General features: G+C 34.0%; 1 protein-coding gene across 5 annotated transcripts in view; it reads left to right on the top strand.

Moving 5' to 3' along the window:
- Nucleotides 1-20,024, top strand: part of MON2 (MON2 homolog, regulator of endosome-to-Golgi trafficking) — a 132,186-nt gene that overhangs the window by 51,722 nt on the left and 60,440 nt on the right. For all 5 annotated transcript variants that reach the window (XM_032645103.1, XM_032645104.1, XM_032645106.1 and 2 more), the window contains 11 exons: nt 5,422-5,657; nt 7,848-7,929; nt 9,065-9,249; nt 10,036-10,148; nt 10,494-10,598; nt 10,952-11,032; nt 11,111-11,184; nt 11,276-11,366; nt 16,340-16,441; nt 17,539-17,649; nt 19,126-19,301. In XM_032645103.1, the coding sequence (XP_032500994.1) occupies nt 5,422-5,657; nt 7,848-7,929; nt 9,065-9,249; nt 10,036-10,148; nt 10,494-10,598; nt 10,952-11,032; nt 11,111-11,184; nt 11,276-11,366; nt 16,340-16,441; nt 17,539-17,649; nt 19,126-19,301 (1,356 nt within the window). The remainder of the gene's footprint in view (nt 1-5,421; nt 5,658-7,847; nt 7,930-9,064; nt 9,250-10,035; nt 10,149-10,493; nt 10,599-10,951; nt 11,033-11,110; nt 11,185-11,275; nt 11,367-16,339; nt 16,442-17,538; nt 17,650-19,125; nt 19,302-20,024) is intronic.

Here is a 20,024-nt window from a genome sequence, read left to right as displayed (position 1 = left end):
ATCATTAGTGTATAGGAGTGCAAGAGATTTCTATGCATTAATTTTGTATCCTGCTACTTTACCAAATTCATTGATTAGCTCTAGTAGTTTTATGGTAGCATCTTTAGGATTCTCTATGTATAGTATCATGTCATCTGCAAACAGTGGCAGTTTCACTTCTTTCTAATTTGGATTCCTTTTATTTCTTTTTCTTCTCTGCTTGCTGTGGCTCAAACTTCCAAAACAATGTTGAATCATAGTGGTGAGAGTGGGCAACCTTGTCTTGTTCCTGATCTTAGTGGAAATGGTTTCAGTTTTTCACCATTGAGGGCGATGTTGGCTGTGGGCTTGTCATATATGGCCTTTATTCTGTTGAGGAAAGTTCCCTCTATGCCTGTTTTCTGGAGAGTTTTTATCATAAATGGGTGTTGAATTTTGTCGAAAGCTTTCTCTGCATCTATTGAGATGATCATATGGTTTTTCTCCTTCAATTTGTTAATATGGTGATCACATTGATTGATTTGTGTATACTGAAGAATCCTTGCGTTCCTGGGATAAACCCCACTTGATCATGGTGTATGATCCTTTTAATGTGCTGTTGAATTCTGCTTGCTAGTATTTTGTTGAGGATTTTTGCATCTATGTTCATCAGTGATGTTGGTGTGTAGTTTTCTTTCTTTGTGACATCTCTGTCTGGTTTTGGTATCAGGGTGATAGTGGCCTTGTAGAATGAGTTTGGGAGTGTTCTTCCCTCTGCTATATTTTAGAAGTATTTGAGAAGGATAGGTGTTAGCTTTTCTCTAAATGTTTGATAGAATTCACCTGTGAAGCCATCTGGTCCTGGACTCTTGTTTGTTGGAAGATTTTAAATCAGTCTCAATTTCAGTGCTTGTGATTGGTCTGTTTATATTTCCTATTTCTTCCTGGTTCAGTCTCGGAAGGTTGTGCTTTTCTAAGAATGTGTCCATTTCTTCCAGGCTGTCCATTTTATTGGCATATAGTTGCGTGTAGTAATCTCTCATGATCCTTTGTATTTCTGCAATGTCAGTTGTTACTTCTCCTTTTTCATTTCTAATTCTATTGATTTGAGTCTTCTCCCTTTTTTTCTTGATGAGTCTGGCTAATGGTTTATCAATTGTCTTTATCTTCTCAATGAACCAGCTTTTAGTTTTATTGATCTTTGCTATTGTTTCCTTCATTTCTTTTTCATTTATTTCTGATCTGATCTTTATGATTTCTTTCCTTCTGCTAACTTCGGGGGTTCTTTTGTTCTTCTTTCTCTGAATGCTTTGGGTGTAAGGTTTGGTTGTTTATTTGAGATGTTTCTTGTTTCTTGAGGTAGGATTGTATTTCTATAAACTTCCCGCTTAGAACTGCTTTTGCTGCGTCCCATAGGTTTTGGATCATTGTGTTTTCATTGTCATTTGTTTCTAGGTATTTTTTGATATCCTCTTTGATTTCTTCAGTGATCTCTTGATTATTTAGTAGTGTATTGCTTAGCCTCCATATGTTTGCTTTTTTTTACAGGTTTTTTCCTGTAATTGATATCTAGTCTCATAGCATTGTGGTCAGAAAAGATACTTGATATGATTTCAGTTTTCTTAAATTTACCAAGGCTTGATTTGTGACCCAGGATATGATCTATCCTGTAAATGTTCCATGAGCACTTGAGAAGAATGTGTATTCTGTTGTTTTTGGATGGAATGTCCTATAAATATCAGTCTGGTCCATCTTGTTTAGTGTGTCATTTAAAGCTTGTGTTTACTTATTTATTTTCATTTTGGATGATCTGTCCATTGGTGAAAGTGGGGTGTTAAAGTCCCCTACTATAATTGTGTTACTGTTGATATCCTCTTTTATGGCTGTTAGCATCTGCCTTATGTATTGAGGTGCTCCTATGTTGGGTGCATAAATATTTATAATTGTTGTATCTTCTTCTTGGATTGATCCCTTGATCATTATGTAGTGTCCTTCTTTGTCTCTTATAATAGTCTTTATTTTAAAATCTATTTTGTCTGATATGAGAATTGCTACTCCAGCTTTCTTTTGATTTCCATTTGCATGGAATATCTTTTTCCATCCCCTCACTTTCAGTCTGTATGTGTCTCTAGGTCTGAAGTGGGTCTCTTGTAGAGAGCATACATATGGGTCTTATTTTTGTATCCATTCAGCCAGTCTGTGTCTTTTGGTTGGAGCATTTAATCCATTTACATTTAAGGTAGTTATCGATATGTATCAATACTCACTTCTGAAATCATAAATAGACAGAAAATATTGGGTTTCTTTTGTAAATGGGTTAATATGCTCACATTGGGACCTACCTGTTGAATTGGTATCTTTTATTCATTGTGAGTTTTAGTATAAAATGATTTTCACTGTTTTCTTTGAAGACATACATATAAATCTTAATTGTGTATACAGTTCTTTTTTGACTTCTTAAGTGTGTAATAATTTGAAAACTTAAGTGACATATAGACAAGTTGTTTTGACATAATTAATGACAATATATTCTTTCAGATTTATTATACTATGGCTCCCTTCAAAGTTGGGCTTGTGACAGTTTTTTCAACTTGACCTTAATTTTAAAATATTTAAATAAATGGGTTACCTTTAATCTAAAAGTGGAGTTTGTGTAGTAATTACAATAAAGCAGCACTGAAACAGTTAAGAAAGTGTGGGTTTGTTCAGGTTTGTGGTATAAATTACCTTTTTCTCTTAACTATTCTGGTGCTTAAAGTCTGTACCACAGAATTTGGGAATTAGAGTTTGTGATGTTTAGGAGTATTTTATCTGTTTTAGATGCATTTTCCCAATAGATGATATATTCTTTGAGAACAGAGATTTGTCTAACAAGATGCTTGGCACTGATTGGTTTAGTATGTGGCTCTTTAAGGCTAATTGGCCTGGCAAAGATTAAACCCATAAACTTCACTTCCCCATTTGAGCTTAAATATCTTGATCAGTAATATAAATATGTTTGTATTGGTTACCTAAATTTTAAAAATACTGAGAGTTGGCCTATATTGGTTAAACTGATAGGCTTTAGAGTCGGACTTGGGTTAAAAACTGCTGACTGATAACTGTCACCCTAGTTCACTGTTTCATCATGTGTATCTCTTAGGGTTTTTGTGAAGAGTTAAATGAGGTACATTAAAAAAAAAACCCTTAGTATCCCAGGCTGAGAGTAAATTGCTCAATAAATGATAGGTATACATAGGTGTTTTTATTGTTTATTGTGAGTTTTACATCTTTATAAATTTCCTGCCTTATACTGATTATGATTAGGAGACTTTTAGAATTTGAAAATTACTTTTATTAGCTTTTCTTATTATGATCTTTAGTGATTTCAATTTTGTTTTTGAGATAGAAGTAACATAGGATTAAATTTGCCCTTTTACAATTGTACAGTTCATTGTTTTATTATATTCAGACGTTAGGCAACCATAAGCAGCATCTAATTTCAGAACTTTTTCATCACCCCAGAGAAAAAAAAAGCCATATCCATAAGCAGTCATTCTGCAGTCTCCCTTTCCCTACCTCTTAGCAACTACTAATCTACTTTCTCTATTGATTTGCTTATTCTGGATATTTCATATGAATGGAATCATACAATAAATATTCTTGTGTGTCAGGCTTCTTTTATTCAGCATAATGTTTTGAAGGTTCATCTATGTTGCAGGTTGTACCAGTACTTTCTGTTTGTGGCTGAATAATATTCCACCTTATGGTAGTACCACATTTTGTTTATCTCATTGTCAGTTGATGGGCATTTGGGTTGTTTCCACTTTTTGGCTATGAATAATGCTGCTATGAGCATTTGCCTGCAAGTTTTTGCATAGATATTTTTCATTTCTACTGGATGTATACCTTGGGGTGGAATTGCTGGGTCATGTAGTTACTCTATGTTTTACTTTCTGTTGAACTGCCAACTGTTTTCCCAAGCAACCACACCATTTTACATTTTCACCAACAATGTGTGAGGGTTTAAGTTTCACCACATCCTTAGCAATACTTGTTACTGTCTTTTGATTATAGCCGTCCTAGTGGGTAAGTGGTATCTTACTGTGTTTCAAATTGACATTGAGCATCTCATTCATGTGCTTATTGTCCATTTATATATCATCTTGGGAGAAATAGCTATTGAAATCCTTTGCTCCTTTTTAATTGTGTTTTCTTTTTATTATTATTGAGTTGTGAAAGTTCTTACATATTCAACATCTAGTCCCTTATCAGATATATGATTTCCAAAAATTTTCTTGCATTCTGTGGATTGTCTTTTCATTTTCTTGATAGTGTCCTTTGAAGCACGATCATTTTTAATTTTGATGAATTCAGTTTATCTGTTTTTCCTTTGGTCACTTATGCATTTTGATATCATACCTAACCATTTCATAATTTGAGGTCATAAAGATTTTTGCCCATGTTTTCTTCTAAGAGTTTTTAGTTTTAGATCTTACATTTAGGTCATTGATTCATTTTGAGTTCATTTTTGTATATGGTATGAGGTAAGGCTCCAGTATCACTCTTTTACATGTGAATATCCATTAGTCCTTTCCCCATTGAACTATTCTTTCTCCATTGAATTATCTTGACAGATTTCCATTTTAAGGAATTTAAAACCTGTTTGTCATGATTTGAAACAAAAGGTTTGTTGTCTTTCCGTCTGAAAGCTCTGTCCTAATTACGGAGTATAACTTGCTCTAAAATTTGAACGTGACACACTGATGCTTTAAGTATTACCTTACCCTGTTGGCTGATTGTATCTGAGATGATAGGATGACAGATGAGCTGGATATCTCACAGTAATAATTTTCCGTAGTATGAAAGCTTCTTTTCCTCTTTATAGGATTGATTTGATTTTATAAGATCTTATTTTACTTATTTATTACCTTTTAAAAATTATAGTTAATTTACAATATTGTGTTAGTTTCAAGTGTACAGCAAAGTGATTTCAGTTATACATAAATATTTATAGATACTCTTTTTCAGATTCTTTTCCATTACAGGTTATTACAGGATATTGAGTATAGTCCCCTGTGCTATATAGTAGGTCCTTGTTGTTTACCGATTTTATATAGCAGCTTATTTTAAAAGCAGCTAAGTCAGAGTTTGAGATGGCTTGTAATCTGTCTTTTTCTATTTTGTATGTAAGTATTTTTTCTAATGTCAACAATTAAGGAAAATACTGGCACAACTTGGGGGAGAGGCAAAAAGTGAATTATTAAAATAATCAGTTATCATACTGGTCAGGCCTTAATTTTTCTAATCAGTTTCTTAGAATACCATGAAGGGATCTGTCCTCCAAAGGAAACCCAGTAGTGACCATTTACTTTTGCTATTCTGTTAATCTTAATTTCTGTAGTCTACAGATTATGGAAATAGTTATATGTATTTTCATCATTGTGGCTTCTCATTAAGCATCTGATTTTTTCATAATTTCAGCCTAGAGATGTTGGACAAAGTTGAGCCCCCGACTATACCAGAAGGTTACGCTATGTCCGTGGCATTCCATTGTTTGCTAGACCTTGTACGTGGAATCACTAGTATGATTGAAGGAGAGTTAGGAGAGGTTGAAACAGAATGTCAGACGACTACCACTGAAGCAGTTTCTTCACCAGCACAGTCATCAGAACAGCAAGAATTACAGTCAACATCAGACCAAATGGATAAAGCAATAGGTATATTATTATGATTCTGTATTTTTAATTTTTATTTTGAAATAATTTTAAATTTACAGGGAAATTGCAAAAATAATAGTTTCCATATATCCTTCACCATGATATTCCAATTGTTAACTACAGTATTTGCGTTATCATTCTCTCTATATACATGTCACTATACTTTTTTTCTGAACTATTTGAGAGTAAGTTGCAGACATGATGCCCATTACCCCTGAGTACGTTAAAGTGTATTTTCTAAAAATAAGGACAGTTTTCTACTTAACCACAGTATAGTCACCATTTGAAATTTAGCATCAATTCAGTATGTCATCGAATCCCAAATGTCCTTCAAATTTTGCCATTTGCCTCAGTGATGTCCTTTATGGCCTAGGATTACATGTTGAATTCAGTTGCATGTCTCTATACCCTCCTTCAGTATGGAACAATTTCTTAATTTTTCCATGTTTTATATGACCTTGCCATTTTTGAAGAGAACAGCCCAGTCAACTTGGGTTTGTTTTTGTTTCCTCATAATTAGATTCAATAGATTCATTTTTGGCAGAGCTACCACAGAAATGTTGCTTTGCTATACGCTGGTGATGTTAACTTTTATCATTTGGTTAGTATGATGTGTGCCTTGTTTCTTCAGTATAAAGTTAATTATTAACTTTTTCTGGAGAAATACTTTGAGACATCTGTAAAAGAGAGCTTTCCCTTCTTCCTCATTTATTTTGTTTCATTTATTTATTTGTATTAGTGTAGACTCTCGGATTCCTATTTTATTCAAAGAGTTACAATCTTTGATTATCATTATTTGGTTTAATGCTCATTATCCCTGACGTGGCCATTTGGGACCCCTTTCAAGCTAGCCCCTGTGTCCTTTTATCATCCCATGTCCTTTTGTCATTTTCTGAGCACTACCTTACTGTCTGATACAGCAAAATGTTCTAAGGTCATCTTGGATTTTTCTTGCCTAACCTAGGAGTCAGTTATTTTTCCAGGGAGCCCTAGTTCCTTTTAGTGGAGAATAGTATTTAGAAACTAACACATGGGCATTAGGTATGCTTCTTGGTACGTGAATAGAAATACACACATACATGAGCACACATCTATCTACATTTTAAAAATATGTATCTTGGGACTTCCCTCGTGGTGCAGTGGTTAAGAATCTACCTGCCAGTGCAGGGGACACATTCGAACCCTGGTCTGGGAAAATTCCACATGCTGCGGAGCAGTTAAGCCCATGCGCCACAACTACTAAGCCTGTGCTCTAGAGCCTGCAAGCCACAACTATTGAAGACTGAGCGCCTAGAGCCCCTGCTCTGCAACAGGAGAAGCCACCACAATGAGAAGCCCACGTACTGCAACAAAGTGTAGCCCCCAATCGCCGCAACTAGAGAAAGCCTGTGCGCGGCAATGAAGACCCCACACAGCCATAAATAAATAAATAAATAAATTTTTAAAAGGATCTTTAAAAAATAAATAAATAAAAATAAAAACATATATCTCTATATTAAATACCATGAGGTCACACCAATTTTTTCAATTCCAGTTTAATACCACAGGGTTTACTTTTAACTTTCCATATTTGTAATTTCCTTCTCCAACAGTGAGAAACTTGATCCTATTTTACTCTGTGTATTTACTTACTTGCATGATATACAGTGTATGTAACCAGTCTCGTGGCTGAGCCTGCTTATCACAGTGTCTCACTGCCAGCTGGTCATACAGGCCGAAAGTTTGGCCCAATGAAATGGAAGGGAATAGGAACTGATATTATATATATAAATATATATATATAATTTTTGAAGATCACTTTTGTAAGAAAGATCTTATCATTGATATGTTAAAACAACTCAGTTTTAAAACTTCTTGGGAATTCCCTGGCAGTCCAGTGTTTAGGACTTTGCGCTCTCACTGCTGAGGGACCAGGTTCCATCCCTGACTGGGGAACTAAGATCCCACAAGCCACACAGCACAACCAAAAAAAAAAAAAAACTTCTTGAATTCTGAAACTATGGTATGGTTTTAAATTTTTCATTTATTCAGATATATATTAAATGTTACAGCTTTATTATTTAATAATTGAGTTGTTTTTGGAATATTTGCTATATTACCAAGTGATAAGGGGGATTATAGAGTTTGACATATTGTCAAGTGCTGTGACATCTATAATTATCATTAAATATTGTTTGTTTTTCCTTTAAGTTAGTAGAGCTGTTTGGGAAGAAATGGTGAATGCCTGCTGGTGTGGTCTGCTTGCTGCACTCTCACTCCTTCTTGATGCCAGGTATTAAGTCTTTGTAAGTTTTATATTGCATGTGGCAGTTATAAAGAAAACAACAAACCATTAAAATGGTTTCCTTAAATTTATCCTGAGAATTATTTCCTAATACTAGTTTTTATGTTCGTGGAATGTTATTATTTTTCTGCCATCCTCTTCCCCCGTCCTATTGTCACATGTTATAATGGAAAATACAATCCTAAAATAATAGAATGCCTTTTTCTTTTCTTTTCTTTTTTTTTTTAACATCTTTATTGGAGTATAATTGCTTTACAATGGTGTGTTAGTTTCTGCTGTATAACAAAGTGAATCAATATACATATATCCCCATATCTCCTCCCTCTTGCGTCTCCCTCCCCCCTCCATCCCACCCCTCTAGGTGGACTCAAAGCACCGAGTTGATCTCCCTGTGCTATGCTATGTGGCTGCTTCCCACTAGCTATCTATTTTACATTTGGTAGTATATATATCTCAGTGCCACTCTCTCACTTAGTCCCAGCTTACCCTTCCCCCTCCCCATGTCCTCAAGTCCATTCTCTACATCTGTGTCTTTATTCCTGTCCTGCCCCTAGGTTCATCAGAATCTTTTTTCTTTTTTTTTTAGATTCCATATATATGTGTTAGCATACGGTATTTGTTTTTCTCTTTTTGACTTACTTCACTCTGTATGACAGACTCTAGGTCCATCCACCTCGCTACAAATAACTCAATTTTGTTTCTTTTTATGGCTGAGTAATATTCCATTGTACATATGTGCCACATCTTCTTTATCCACAGAATGCCTTTTTCATTTTAAGCTTTACTACTACTTTTACAATGATGATGATTATATTTTTCAATTTTTATGTTTTTCTTCAGAATTATAGAATTTACTGATTTTAAAATGCTTGATATTTTTAAGTTATATCTTTGAGTTCTTGACCATTTTCTTCATTAATGAATGTATGTGTCATAAATTGCTTTTAACCAGTTCAAATTTTCAGATGTTTATTAGTTAAAAGTTCTTCTTAAGTAGACTGAATTTGACAGTGTTTTAAATAGATTTTCTTAAAACTTTACTGACTGCCTAATTCCACATCATGTTTGGCAGCATAATTTAAAAGAAATTAATCATACTAAATAAAATACTTTTTCTTTTCAGCACAGATGAAGCTGCCACTGAGAATATTTTAAAAGCTGAACTGACTATGGCTGCTCTTTGTGGAAGACTGGGCCTTGTAACTTCAAGAGATGCCTTTATAACTGCAATATGCAAAGGTTCCCTGCCTCCCCATTATGCTCTTACTGTATTGAATACCACCACTGCAGCCACACTTTCCAACAAATGTAAGATTTCAGCTTCCTCTGAGTTCTCTTCATCTATCGGGGTGACATGGCATAGGGAAGAGATTATAGAAATTCTGAGTTCAAGCCTCTGCTTTTCCACTGACTGAGTCTCTGACCTCTGTGGGAAGTTAATGTCCCTGAGCCTCAATTTCTTCCATCTTTTTAAAACAGTGGAGGTGGGAGTAGGGCAGAATAATACCAATTTTAAACAGTGATTGTGAGGATAAAAGAAGATAAATCTAGAAGTCCTTTGTAAACTCTAGCATACTGTTGAAATGGGAGTGGTTAGTTTGTTTTGTTTTTAATGGAACTAGTAGAACAGTAATGTTTGCCACCACTTAGATTAAGTTGACATTCAAAAAATTTTTTTTTCTTGTTGATTACTTTGTTACGTGTTACATGTCATATAAAAAAATTTCAGTGTGATGCTCAGTTTTCAAACTGAAAATGTGAGTATTGGTCTCTCTTCAACTTTAAGTAGAAAAGTTTACTGGGAATACATGTTTAAAATAGTAAGTGTCCTAAATTCTATTTTGCTTGTGAAGCAGTCTGCCAAAGTTTTATAATTTGTTAAAGTTATATATAAAATTACTTAATATTTGCCTAACTTGTCTTTGTTTTTTCACCTCCTTAGTTTTCAAAATGTTTGCATATAGATAATAGGTAACTAAATAAATGTCATAGTTGAACTTATTTTAATCAGATAAATGTTTTAAAATATAACATTACTTTGAGTACAACATGAAAAGTATATTTTAATTATTTAGGTTTTCCTTTGTGTTCTAGCATATTCCATTCAGGGCCAAAGTGTTATGATGATCAGTCCATCAAGTGAATCTCACCAGCAAGTTGTGGCAGTGGGTCAACCGCTAGCAGTCCAGCCTCAAGGGACAGTAATGGTAAAGTACTTTTTCTTTTCTTGGTAACCAATTAATACTAATTAACTATCAAGGAAATCTTTCATACCTTTTTTAATGTTTCTCAAAATTCATCATTATACTTACTTTTATCTGAATGATTCTTTTAGAAAAACTAGATAAATAGGGAGTGACATTATTATAACCAACTATGATAACACAGCTTTTAAGCAAATGAATTTGTTCTGTACAAAACCATCCAAGCCTATTTTCTTAATATTTTTGTTTTTTTAGTAAAAAACTTTGAATACGTTAATACTTCTTTATAAGCTTATAATTTTCAAGAATGCATAACAGTTCTTACAAATATAACCTTTTTTAATATAGCTAACTTCCAAAAATATCCAGTGTATGAGGACTTTACTTAACTTGGCACACTGCCATGGGGCTGTTCTTGGAACATCATGGCAACTTGTCTTGGCAACTCTACAGGTATGTTGTAGCCTCTGGGTCAGAGGCCAATGTTGTTTTTATATCTAAATGCTAACAGTTAAACTCACCAGTGCCTATCGGTCCTTTGGGCAGGCCTGAATAGACAGTAAGTATGAAAAAGGAGAAGTCAGAAAAAGAAAAAAGACATGGCTCATATTGTACAAAGCAATGGGATGTTTCTTATAATGGCCTGTTCTACTGCCTATGCTTGGTGGAATAAGTTTTTTGTATGAATATCAATTACTAATTTATATTTAATTATTAGATACCTACTACTGATTTTAGTTTTAGTTACTGGAATTTTTGTAGGTTTATAAATTTCTTTGTTTTGATTTTTTTTTTTAATTTTACAGCATCTAGTATGGATTCTGGGATTAAAGCCTAGTAGTGGTGGTGCCTTGAAACCTGGGAGAGCTGTAGAAGGACCCAGTACAGTAAGCTCTAGTCATTCTTACTCAATTAGTACTTCGCAAAATGTTTATATGTTACATTTAATTTTATTCTCCTCTTAGGTCCTAACAACAGCAGTGATGACAGATTTGCCAGTGATTTCCAACATACTTTCAAGATTGTTTGAAAGCTCACAGTAAGAGTCAGTTTTTTAATTGATACAAACATCATTGTTAGCTGTATATTTTAGATCAGAATGTCTTATATCTTCATTTTTTTTTTTTTAGGTATCTTGATGATGTATCATTGCATCATTTAATAAATGCACTTTGTTCCTTATCCCTAGAAGCAATGGATATGGCCTATGGAAATAATAAGGTGTGATATTCTACCTTTCTGTGTTAAATATGGTATATTATTTTGTTTAATAAGGTGTATATTCATTATGATCTTAGCGTTTTACAAGTGGGACTAATACCTTGTAGGCTAGCCCTGTTCTGTTGAGTTTTTATATTTATGGTTGTTATTTGTTGAAGGGGGAGTAAAGAGGACATTTTTTGGCTTATGGTATGTGCCAATATGTATTATGATTTTAAATTGTGTCCATTTCTCTCATATACTGAATATTTTTTAAAATATTTCTATAAAGAATAATTCAACACCACATTTATAAATGTGTTCCACAAAATGTTACAATAATCCTCATGACTACAACTTATGATTGGAGCAGTACAAGTTTTAAATCAAGGAATATATGTCTCAGTTTCTCTTGCCTTCGTTGGGCTGGAAAATAAGGTGTTAATCATTTCTTTCTGAAGGTAATGATTCTCCCTACCTTGAAAATTAAACTTTTACTTTGTTTGTTGACTAAATGAATAGAACAGTACTTTTAAGAACATTTCTTTCTATACTCAAAATATCATTTTCTGTTAAACTTGGAAAAGCGTGGGAATATATGGGTTTATTTATACCTTAGAAATTATTTAAAATAAAATACTTTCTACATTTTAAAATGAATAAATATAGTACTTGGACCATTTACAAATAAATGAAGAAACCCAGAAAATAATTAGAAAAGCAGAGAATGCAGCTTATGGTTTATTTAATATCCAACTGTAGGATCCAAAATTATGTTGTCTGCCTAGTCCTTAATTATAATTCTGGGTACTGTGGCTTGTCATCTTGGCTCATGTAATTCATTTAAAGATTAGCCAATAAGATCTTATTAGGACAAAGTTTTGTATATTAAAGCGCATAGAGAATTACATAAACATGCAGGTATTTGAAAATATATATTATAGTTTACTCCAAATCAAGGCAAGGATAATATGAAACACAGTGAAGTAATCAAATTCTTGATACCTTCAGTAATCCTACATCCTTAAGATTAATTCTTAACACAAAAGTATAATATTTTTAATAGAGTACCTTAATGAAATCTGAGCAAGTTTATATGGTAATGGCTTGAGAATTTATGTATTCACTCAACAAGTACAGTATGTTTACTATGTACATGACACTCTGCTAGAAAATATAAAGGAAATGTGAGATTTCTACTTTCAAAGAGCATGTAAACCACTTGGCCCATGGATGAGTGGCAGTTAAGGTGGTAAGAGAGTCTAAATAAATGGTATAGATAGTAAGTGATATGAGACTTATTTTCTGAATCCTTATTGACTTGTTACATAAGATTTTTTAGTACATATTTTTACTAAAATGAATTAAAACTAATCAAGATAAATTAAATTTGTGATTGGAGCTGAATATTCAAGGAACAGTAGGAGATATATATGTATGAAAGGGCAGGTTCATGGAAGTCAGAAGAGAAAAATGTTACATGAAGTCGGAATCAATGAGGATTGAGGAAAAAAATAGATTTGAGTATTATTAGTTTATTGTTCACCTTGAGGAGTATAATTTCAATAGAGTTGTAGGAGTAGATGTGATATTTCAGGGAGGCTTGGGGGGAACAGATGTTGAGAAAATGGATACACTGGAATACAGATGACTTCCCTGAGAATGGGGTCACATCTCTCCATTTTAGGATTTAATTTTGTAAAGTAATGTAGTGAATAAGGAATGGAAATAAAAGTTTTTAGAAGTATTCAAGTATGAACTTTATAAAAATTATTTTTATGGAGGTGTAAAACAGTTTATTATTCAGTTGTGCTTTCTATAAAAATTTATAAATGTTCAGATGTTAAAATAAGTAGAAATGTTTGTATTTTTTTACTTTTTTTAAAAGTTTATCAATGTCAGCTGTTCTGAGTGAGTTATATAGCTTAGGAATTAAAATGTATATATCATTGTCCTTTAGGTGTGGCTTTAAAGTGACCAGTCATCTCATTTTTGGTTCTCACTTCAGGAATTTGTGCTAATGTGTTGAGGAGGTAGCTGATGGTAAAGCTTGCAAATTCTTTCTTAGAAGGGGGCAATATTGATGATATTTGTGCAGGCATATTACCAGACTCAGTATCACAACAACAAAAATAATAAAAGAGCTATTATTCTTTGCTTACTGTATGTCAGGTACTAACGTATTTTTATTTAATCACTTAAGACAACTCTGTCAGGTTCAGTAGTAATAACCCCTTTTTACAGATGAAATATAAAACTAGCTTAAATAACCTGCCTGGGGTCACCTGTTTAGTAATTGGTAGAGCTTGGGTTTGAACCCACATATGTCTCATTCCAGAGCTCCATTTTTTTTTTTTTTAATTTATTTATTTTCTTTATTTTATTTTTGGCTGCATTGGGCCTTCGTTGCTGCACGCAGGCTTTTTCTCTAGTTTCAGAGAGCGGGGGCTACTCTTCGTTGCGGTGAGCAGGCTTCGCACTGCAATGGCGTCTCTTGTTGCGGAGCACCGGCCCTAGGCGCGCAGGCTTCAGTAGTTGTTGCGCACGGGCTCAGTAGTTGTGGCTCGCAGGCTCAGTAGTTGTGGTGCACGGGCTTAGTTGCTCGGCGGCACGTGGGATCTTCCCAGACCAGGGCTCCGAACCCGTGGCCCCTGCATTGGCAGGCGGATTCTTAACCACTGTGCCACCAGGGAAGCCCCAGAGCTCCATTCTTAACCACTTCACTTGTGGCTCAAAGTTTTGTGTGCATCAAAGTCAGGTATGGCATTTTTTAAAAATGCACAAGTCAGGGCCAGTTTCTAGGCTTCATGAATATAAGAATCTTTGAGTATGAGGTCTGGACATATACATTCTTTTAAATGCTACGTGATTCCTCTGTGTATCCTCATTAGAATAAGAAGGAGGAAAAGGAGGAGGTAATACTAGGCAATTTATGAGGATTTATTATGTGCCAGGTACTTTCTAACATGAGGTCATTTCTGTATATTATTATCTCCATTTCATAGATTAAAAAAATTTAGTAGCCTTAAAAAAGCATGAAATTTTGCCATTTGCAACAATATGGATGGACCTGGAAGGTATTATGCTTAGTGAAATATATCAGACAGAGAAAGACAAATACTGTATGTTATCACTTATATGTGGAATCAAAAAAACCCACAAAACAAAACAACCCCCCCAAAAAAACTACTGAATATAATTTGAAAAAAGCAAACTAGTAGTTACCAGTGAGGAGAGGAAAGGAGGAAGGGGCAAATAGGGTAAGGGAATTAAGAGGTACAAACTGTTATGTATAAAATAAATAAGCAACAAGGTTATATTGTATGGCACAGGGAATATAGCCAATATTTTGTAGTAACTATAAATGGAATATAATCTATAAAAATTTTGAATCACTGTGTTGTATACCTGAAACTAATATCATAAATCAGTTATACCTCAATAAAAAGAATTACTCAAGGTTACATAGCTATTAGGTGGTAGTACTGACATGTTAAAAGTTCATAGACATCAGTCTTAACTACTGTATCATATTGTCTCTAGAATGGTGAATTTTTCTACCACAAACATTTTTAGGGTACCTACAGCATTAGCACACGCAGGAAGGGTCAACCTGACTATATTTATCTTAGACCCCAGGGTACTTGGTTCAATGGCTTTTACTAGGAAAGAAAGATAATATCACACATTTCCATAATAGATTTTTATCAGCCCTGTAAAAATGTTGAGTATAGAATAATTATGTAATCTTTTTCCTTAAAAATTGTAAAACTATTATCCTCTTAATTTGCTTTGAAAATTTCAGTTGGCTTTTGTTTTTTCTAATACATTGTCTCCTTTTGAAGTACCACAGCCACTCATCAAAAAATTCTCATGGTTTTAGCTTAGTTTTCATTTAAGTATATTTTACTACCTCTATTAATATTGGGTTAGAGATAGTTGCCCTTTGATCTTTTTACTGAAACTGTTCTTATAACACATGGACCAGGTACTCTAATTTAGCCACTTATGAGATACACTGACTCCCTTTCTGTTGTTGAAATGCCAGCGACTGAGGAACGGGGTTTGTCTTCTGTCTCTGCAACTTTTCTGTTAGTGTCTAAACTGACAACGCTTATCTCTGCCTCTTCTTGATGCCACACTTCTTTCCCCTGATCTCTGTTGCCTCCTTTCTGCTTTTTGGTTTTTTTTTTTCATATTTCCTGATATTAACACATAAACCCTGAGCATTTGAAGACTTCACTAATAAGAATATAGATCAGTCAGCTTAGCCTGCCGTAACAAAATACTGTAGACTGGATAACTTAAACTATAAAAAAAATTAATTTTCTCATAGTTCTGGAAGCTGGAAGTCCAAAATCAGGTTGCCAGCATGATCAGTTCTGGTGTGGACGCTCTTCCTGGATTGAAAGATGACTGCCTTCTCACTGTGTCCTCACATGGCAGTGAGAGAGGGAAAGGGAGAGGGAAAAGGGGGAAGAAAAGGGAAAAGAAGTGTGCCTGAGCTCACAAGCTCTTTGGTGTTTCTTCTGATAAGGACATTAATCTTATCGTGTTGGGGCCCCACCCTTATGATCTCATTTAACCTGAATTACCTCTATATAGACCCTATCTCCATATACCATCAGACTGGGGGTTAGAGTTACAGCATATGAAGTTTGGGGGGTGGGGGTCACAATTCAGTCCATAGGCAAATTCTTTCCTTCTGGTCAGAAGACTAGCCATTCTATGTGTCTGGTATAATTTTTGAATTTTCACTCTTTCCCCACTAAAGCATTCTCTTCTCAATCAAATTTTCCAATTAGGAGCTATTCTAGATACTTGACGGTGGGCAGAAAGGCTTGTCTTATGATAACTGAGGTTTTGTTCTATTTACTGCTAATTAATCATATATTAATTATAGTCATGCTCTTCACAGTATTCTCAGTTTTATTTACAAGTGAAATACTCAAATTCTCCTTATAATATAAAAATGTATTATGTTTTCTCTCTAGGAACCATCTCTTTTTGCTGTTGCCAAATTGTTAGAAACTGGTCTAGTTAACATGCACCGAATAGAAATTCTATGGAGACCTCTAACTGGCCATCTACTTGAGGTAACCTCTTTTTCTTAATTATTATATTTACTTTTTGTTTAGGATAAAGACATACACAGTGAATTAATAATTGTGGATAACCATAAGAAAAATCAGCATTAATATTTTTTTCCTTGTACTTCTGTCTGTATATTTTATCAGGAACTAAAGTTTTATAGTAATTGTTTTGGTAAAGGAATAGGTTGACTTTTTTGACTGAAAATGGGTGATATATCAATGAAATCTCTGAAGTCTCCTTCAGCTGATAGCTTGGGACCCCTTTCTTTTATTATGTAATCTTTTGATCCCCTCACCTTCAGCTAGTTCTGAAACTTCAAGGCAGTTAGCACTGAGACTTAGTACTAAACACTGCTCCTTTACAGCCTTTCCTGTGATTATGAGGTAGCTCTTCTACAAAGGGAAAAAACCTATTTGGTATCACTAATTATAAATAGTGCCAGGGAATTTTATTTGGATTTCTCTTCTCCTGTATTCAGACTGGGGTGAATCTGAAGAATTAGCTGCTTCTATGGAATACACGTTTATGTGCAGTTTAGGTTTAGGTTGCTGTGATTGTTTCACATTATTTTAGTAATCTGAGAAAGGTATTATTCTTAATAGGAAAAAGATGTGCTTGTCTTTTCTTTCTTTTTTTCCCTCCATTTTATTGGGATTACTTTTATGAGCTATTAAAGAATATATGTAGATTTCTTCATTATGTAATTCTCATCAAATGGCAAAAAATAAGTTTTTTCAAATTTTAGCTCAGTGTTTGATTATGAAGATAGACCTGATTAGGAACCTGAGTATCTGCTGCTTTTGTTTATTCTGATGACATCATTTACCTTTATGAAATCCTTTCTTTTCTGTGACTTGTTTAGTTTCATTTTTTATCTTCTGTCTCTCTATTGCTTCCTCTTGCCTCTTATTCAGAAGGTAAGCTTTTGGACATTTTCATATATTCTTCAATCTTTATTGATGCACATTTGATATAACTTTTTACATACGAAAGAATAGAAAATGTGATGTTTTAATTTTTCTTTTCTCAAACTGATGTGTGATGCATAGCTGAAGTATACAAATTAAATATTAATTTTTTTCCACATGTGTACCCTTAGGTGTGCCAGCATCCAAACTCTCGAATGAGAGAATGGGGAGCAGAAGCTTTAACTTCACTTATTAAAGCAGGATTAACATTTAACCATGATCCTCCACTTTCACAAAACCAGGTAAAAAAAAAACAACTTACCTCTTTTTTAAAAGTACTTAATGTAAGATCATCCTCTCCCATGTGTAACTTTTCTTAATTTATCAAATAGATGATAGTCTAAAAGTGGGTCTTGTTGCTTAATATTCTATTTTATTTGTAGGCCATGGATCTCTTACAGAAGGTTGATATGTCTAGATTTTTAGGATTATCTGTATTAAAATTTTTTCTTGTTAATAACACTGAACTAAGTTAATAAATTACCTAGAATTGGTCTCCTGGTCTAGAAGTTTTCCTCTTCATGCAGTGCCAAGGCTTCATTTGGGGGCCATACTTTATTAGCCTCTTTTCCTTTGGTCCTTACCTGTCTCTATTTTTATTTTTCCCACTCATTACCCTTACATTGGGAGAAACAAGTGGCAGAAGAGGAAAGCACAATAAAATAGATTTTTATTTTTAAATACTTTTAAAGGTTATTTTATACTTTCAGAGTTTACTTTTGTCATGAATCCTTTGTCCTGACTCCCATAATCATTCACATATATCTTATACAGTTTCTAAAAAGTACACCAAAGTTTTATTATTTGAAGATTGAGTAGGAATGAGGCATTTAATAGCCATTCCCATTGCCCTATTATCTCACTGTATTGTATGTAGTTATAGTCTACAAATTTCCTCAACAAATAATATTGAGTGCATGCTATGCCAGGCAGTATTTTAGCTGCCTGGGAATAGAATGATGAACAGGACAGAGAAGATCATTTTTATAGAGCTTTCATTTTAATGATTTCATATTTTTTTCCTACTACAATTTAAGTTTTTTATAACGAAAGCCGTGTTTGTGTATATATCCTCAGCATCCAGCTTAATACCTGGCACATGGTGAGAGCTTAATAAATGTTTGTTCAGTCAGTGAACCAAATAAATGAATCCTTGGAGAGAAAATTAAAAATGAAGCAAGTGCTTTCAAATGCTGAAAAGAATAGAACAAAGTGCTTTTTTCACTTTGCAACAGTAAAAAAAATTTGTGGTTTTTTTGTCATCTTTGTCTACTGTACTTGTTCATTTTTAGGAGTACTGAGACTTTTAAATTTCAGTACATGGGGTATGCATTACTAGAGTAAATGAAAGGTAATTGGGAATTGTTTTCTTCTCTCCAAATAGAGCTAGGTATATATAGATATATTTCCTTTAGTGAGATTCATTTATATGTGTCTATAATTAATACCTTTTAACATAAGATCACTCCCTATTTATCCTGAAATGTAGCATCTTGAAGATTGATTTTTATTTTCTCTTATTAAAAAAAAAGACATAGATGACAAAATAATCCTAATGATTACTGTTAGAGAAATCTTTTTCAATGTTTATTTTACTAAAAAAATTCTCTTTACCATTGCAGTCTGAGTGGAGGTGAATTTAAACTTGAAAGGCAATAGCAGAGCCTTTCCGTGTTCTGGGACTTCTCTTTCTAATTAGCTTCTTGCGTCCTTTTCAGAGGCTGCAGTTGCTTTTACTGAACCCATTAAAGGAGATGTCCAGTGTTAACCATCCAGATATCCGACTCAAGCAATTAGAATGTGTGTTGCAGATTCTGCAGAGTCAGGGAGACAGTCTTGGGCCTGGATGGCCGTTAGTGCTTGGAGTTATGGGAGCAATCAGAAATGATCAAGGGTAAGTGTTTAAAATTAACATCCAAAAAGTGATAGGGAAAGGGAATCCCTCCTAAAATCTTGGGATGATGGTTAATTTTTTATGTATGCCCTTCCTGCTTAAGTTTAAGATCTAGAATAGTTTTTCTTACCCTACCTTCAGGTGGCTATAGGGAATTCTTAGGGCTCATGTTTGTTTTGGAAGGATGGAAAAATTGCTGTTTCTTTGCCATTTATACATGAATACAAGGTTCTTACTTAACAATAAGAAAAATGCATCAATCTAACAAACTTTGAAACACATCCAAAGGTTGAGTTTCCTTTTGGTAAACAATTTGGTAAGATGTAAATGAGCATTTAGTGTTTGACCTCTCTATATATACTATACTTGCTAGTTAGTCTGATTACATGGATAAGTAGTTCCTGCTCTGAAAGTAGAAACCTGTGGAAAAGGAACAAGGCCTAGATCCCTAGTAACAGAGTAGTTTGTTATGCTACAAAAGAGTAGGACTCCAGTGGGAGGGGTATATGCCTGTGGAGTGGGGCAGAGCCAAAACTATAAAGGACCTTATATGCCTTTATAAATTATTTGGACTTATCCTCAGTACATTTGGGAGGAATTTTAGGATTTTAAGCAGAGGAATGATGTGATTTGGTATGTGTTTGAGATACCTCATTATGTCAGTAGCATTGAGGGGTAAATGGGAAATCCTGCAGCGCTCTCTAGAAATAGGAGACGGATTTG

This window comes from Phocoena sinus, chromosome 10 (assembly GCF_008692025.1).
Source record: "Phocoena sinus isolate mPhoSin1 chromosome 10, mPhoSin1.pri, whole genome shotgun sequence".
NCBI classification, from domain to species: Eukaryota; Metazoa; Chordata; class Mammalia; order Artiodactyla; family Phocoenidae; genus Phocoena; species Phocoena sinus.
The sequence above is the reverse complement of the archived record's forward strand: the minus strand, read 5'-3'. Positions and strand labels throughout refer to the sequence as shown.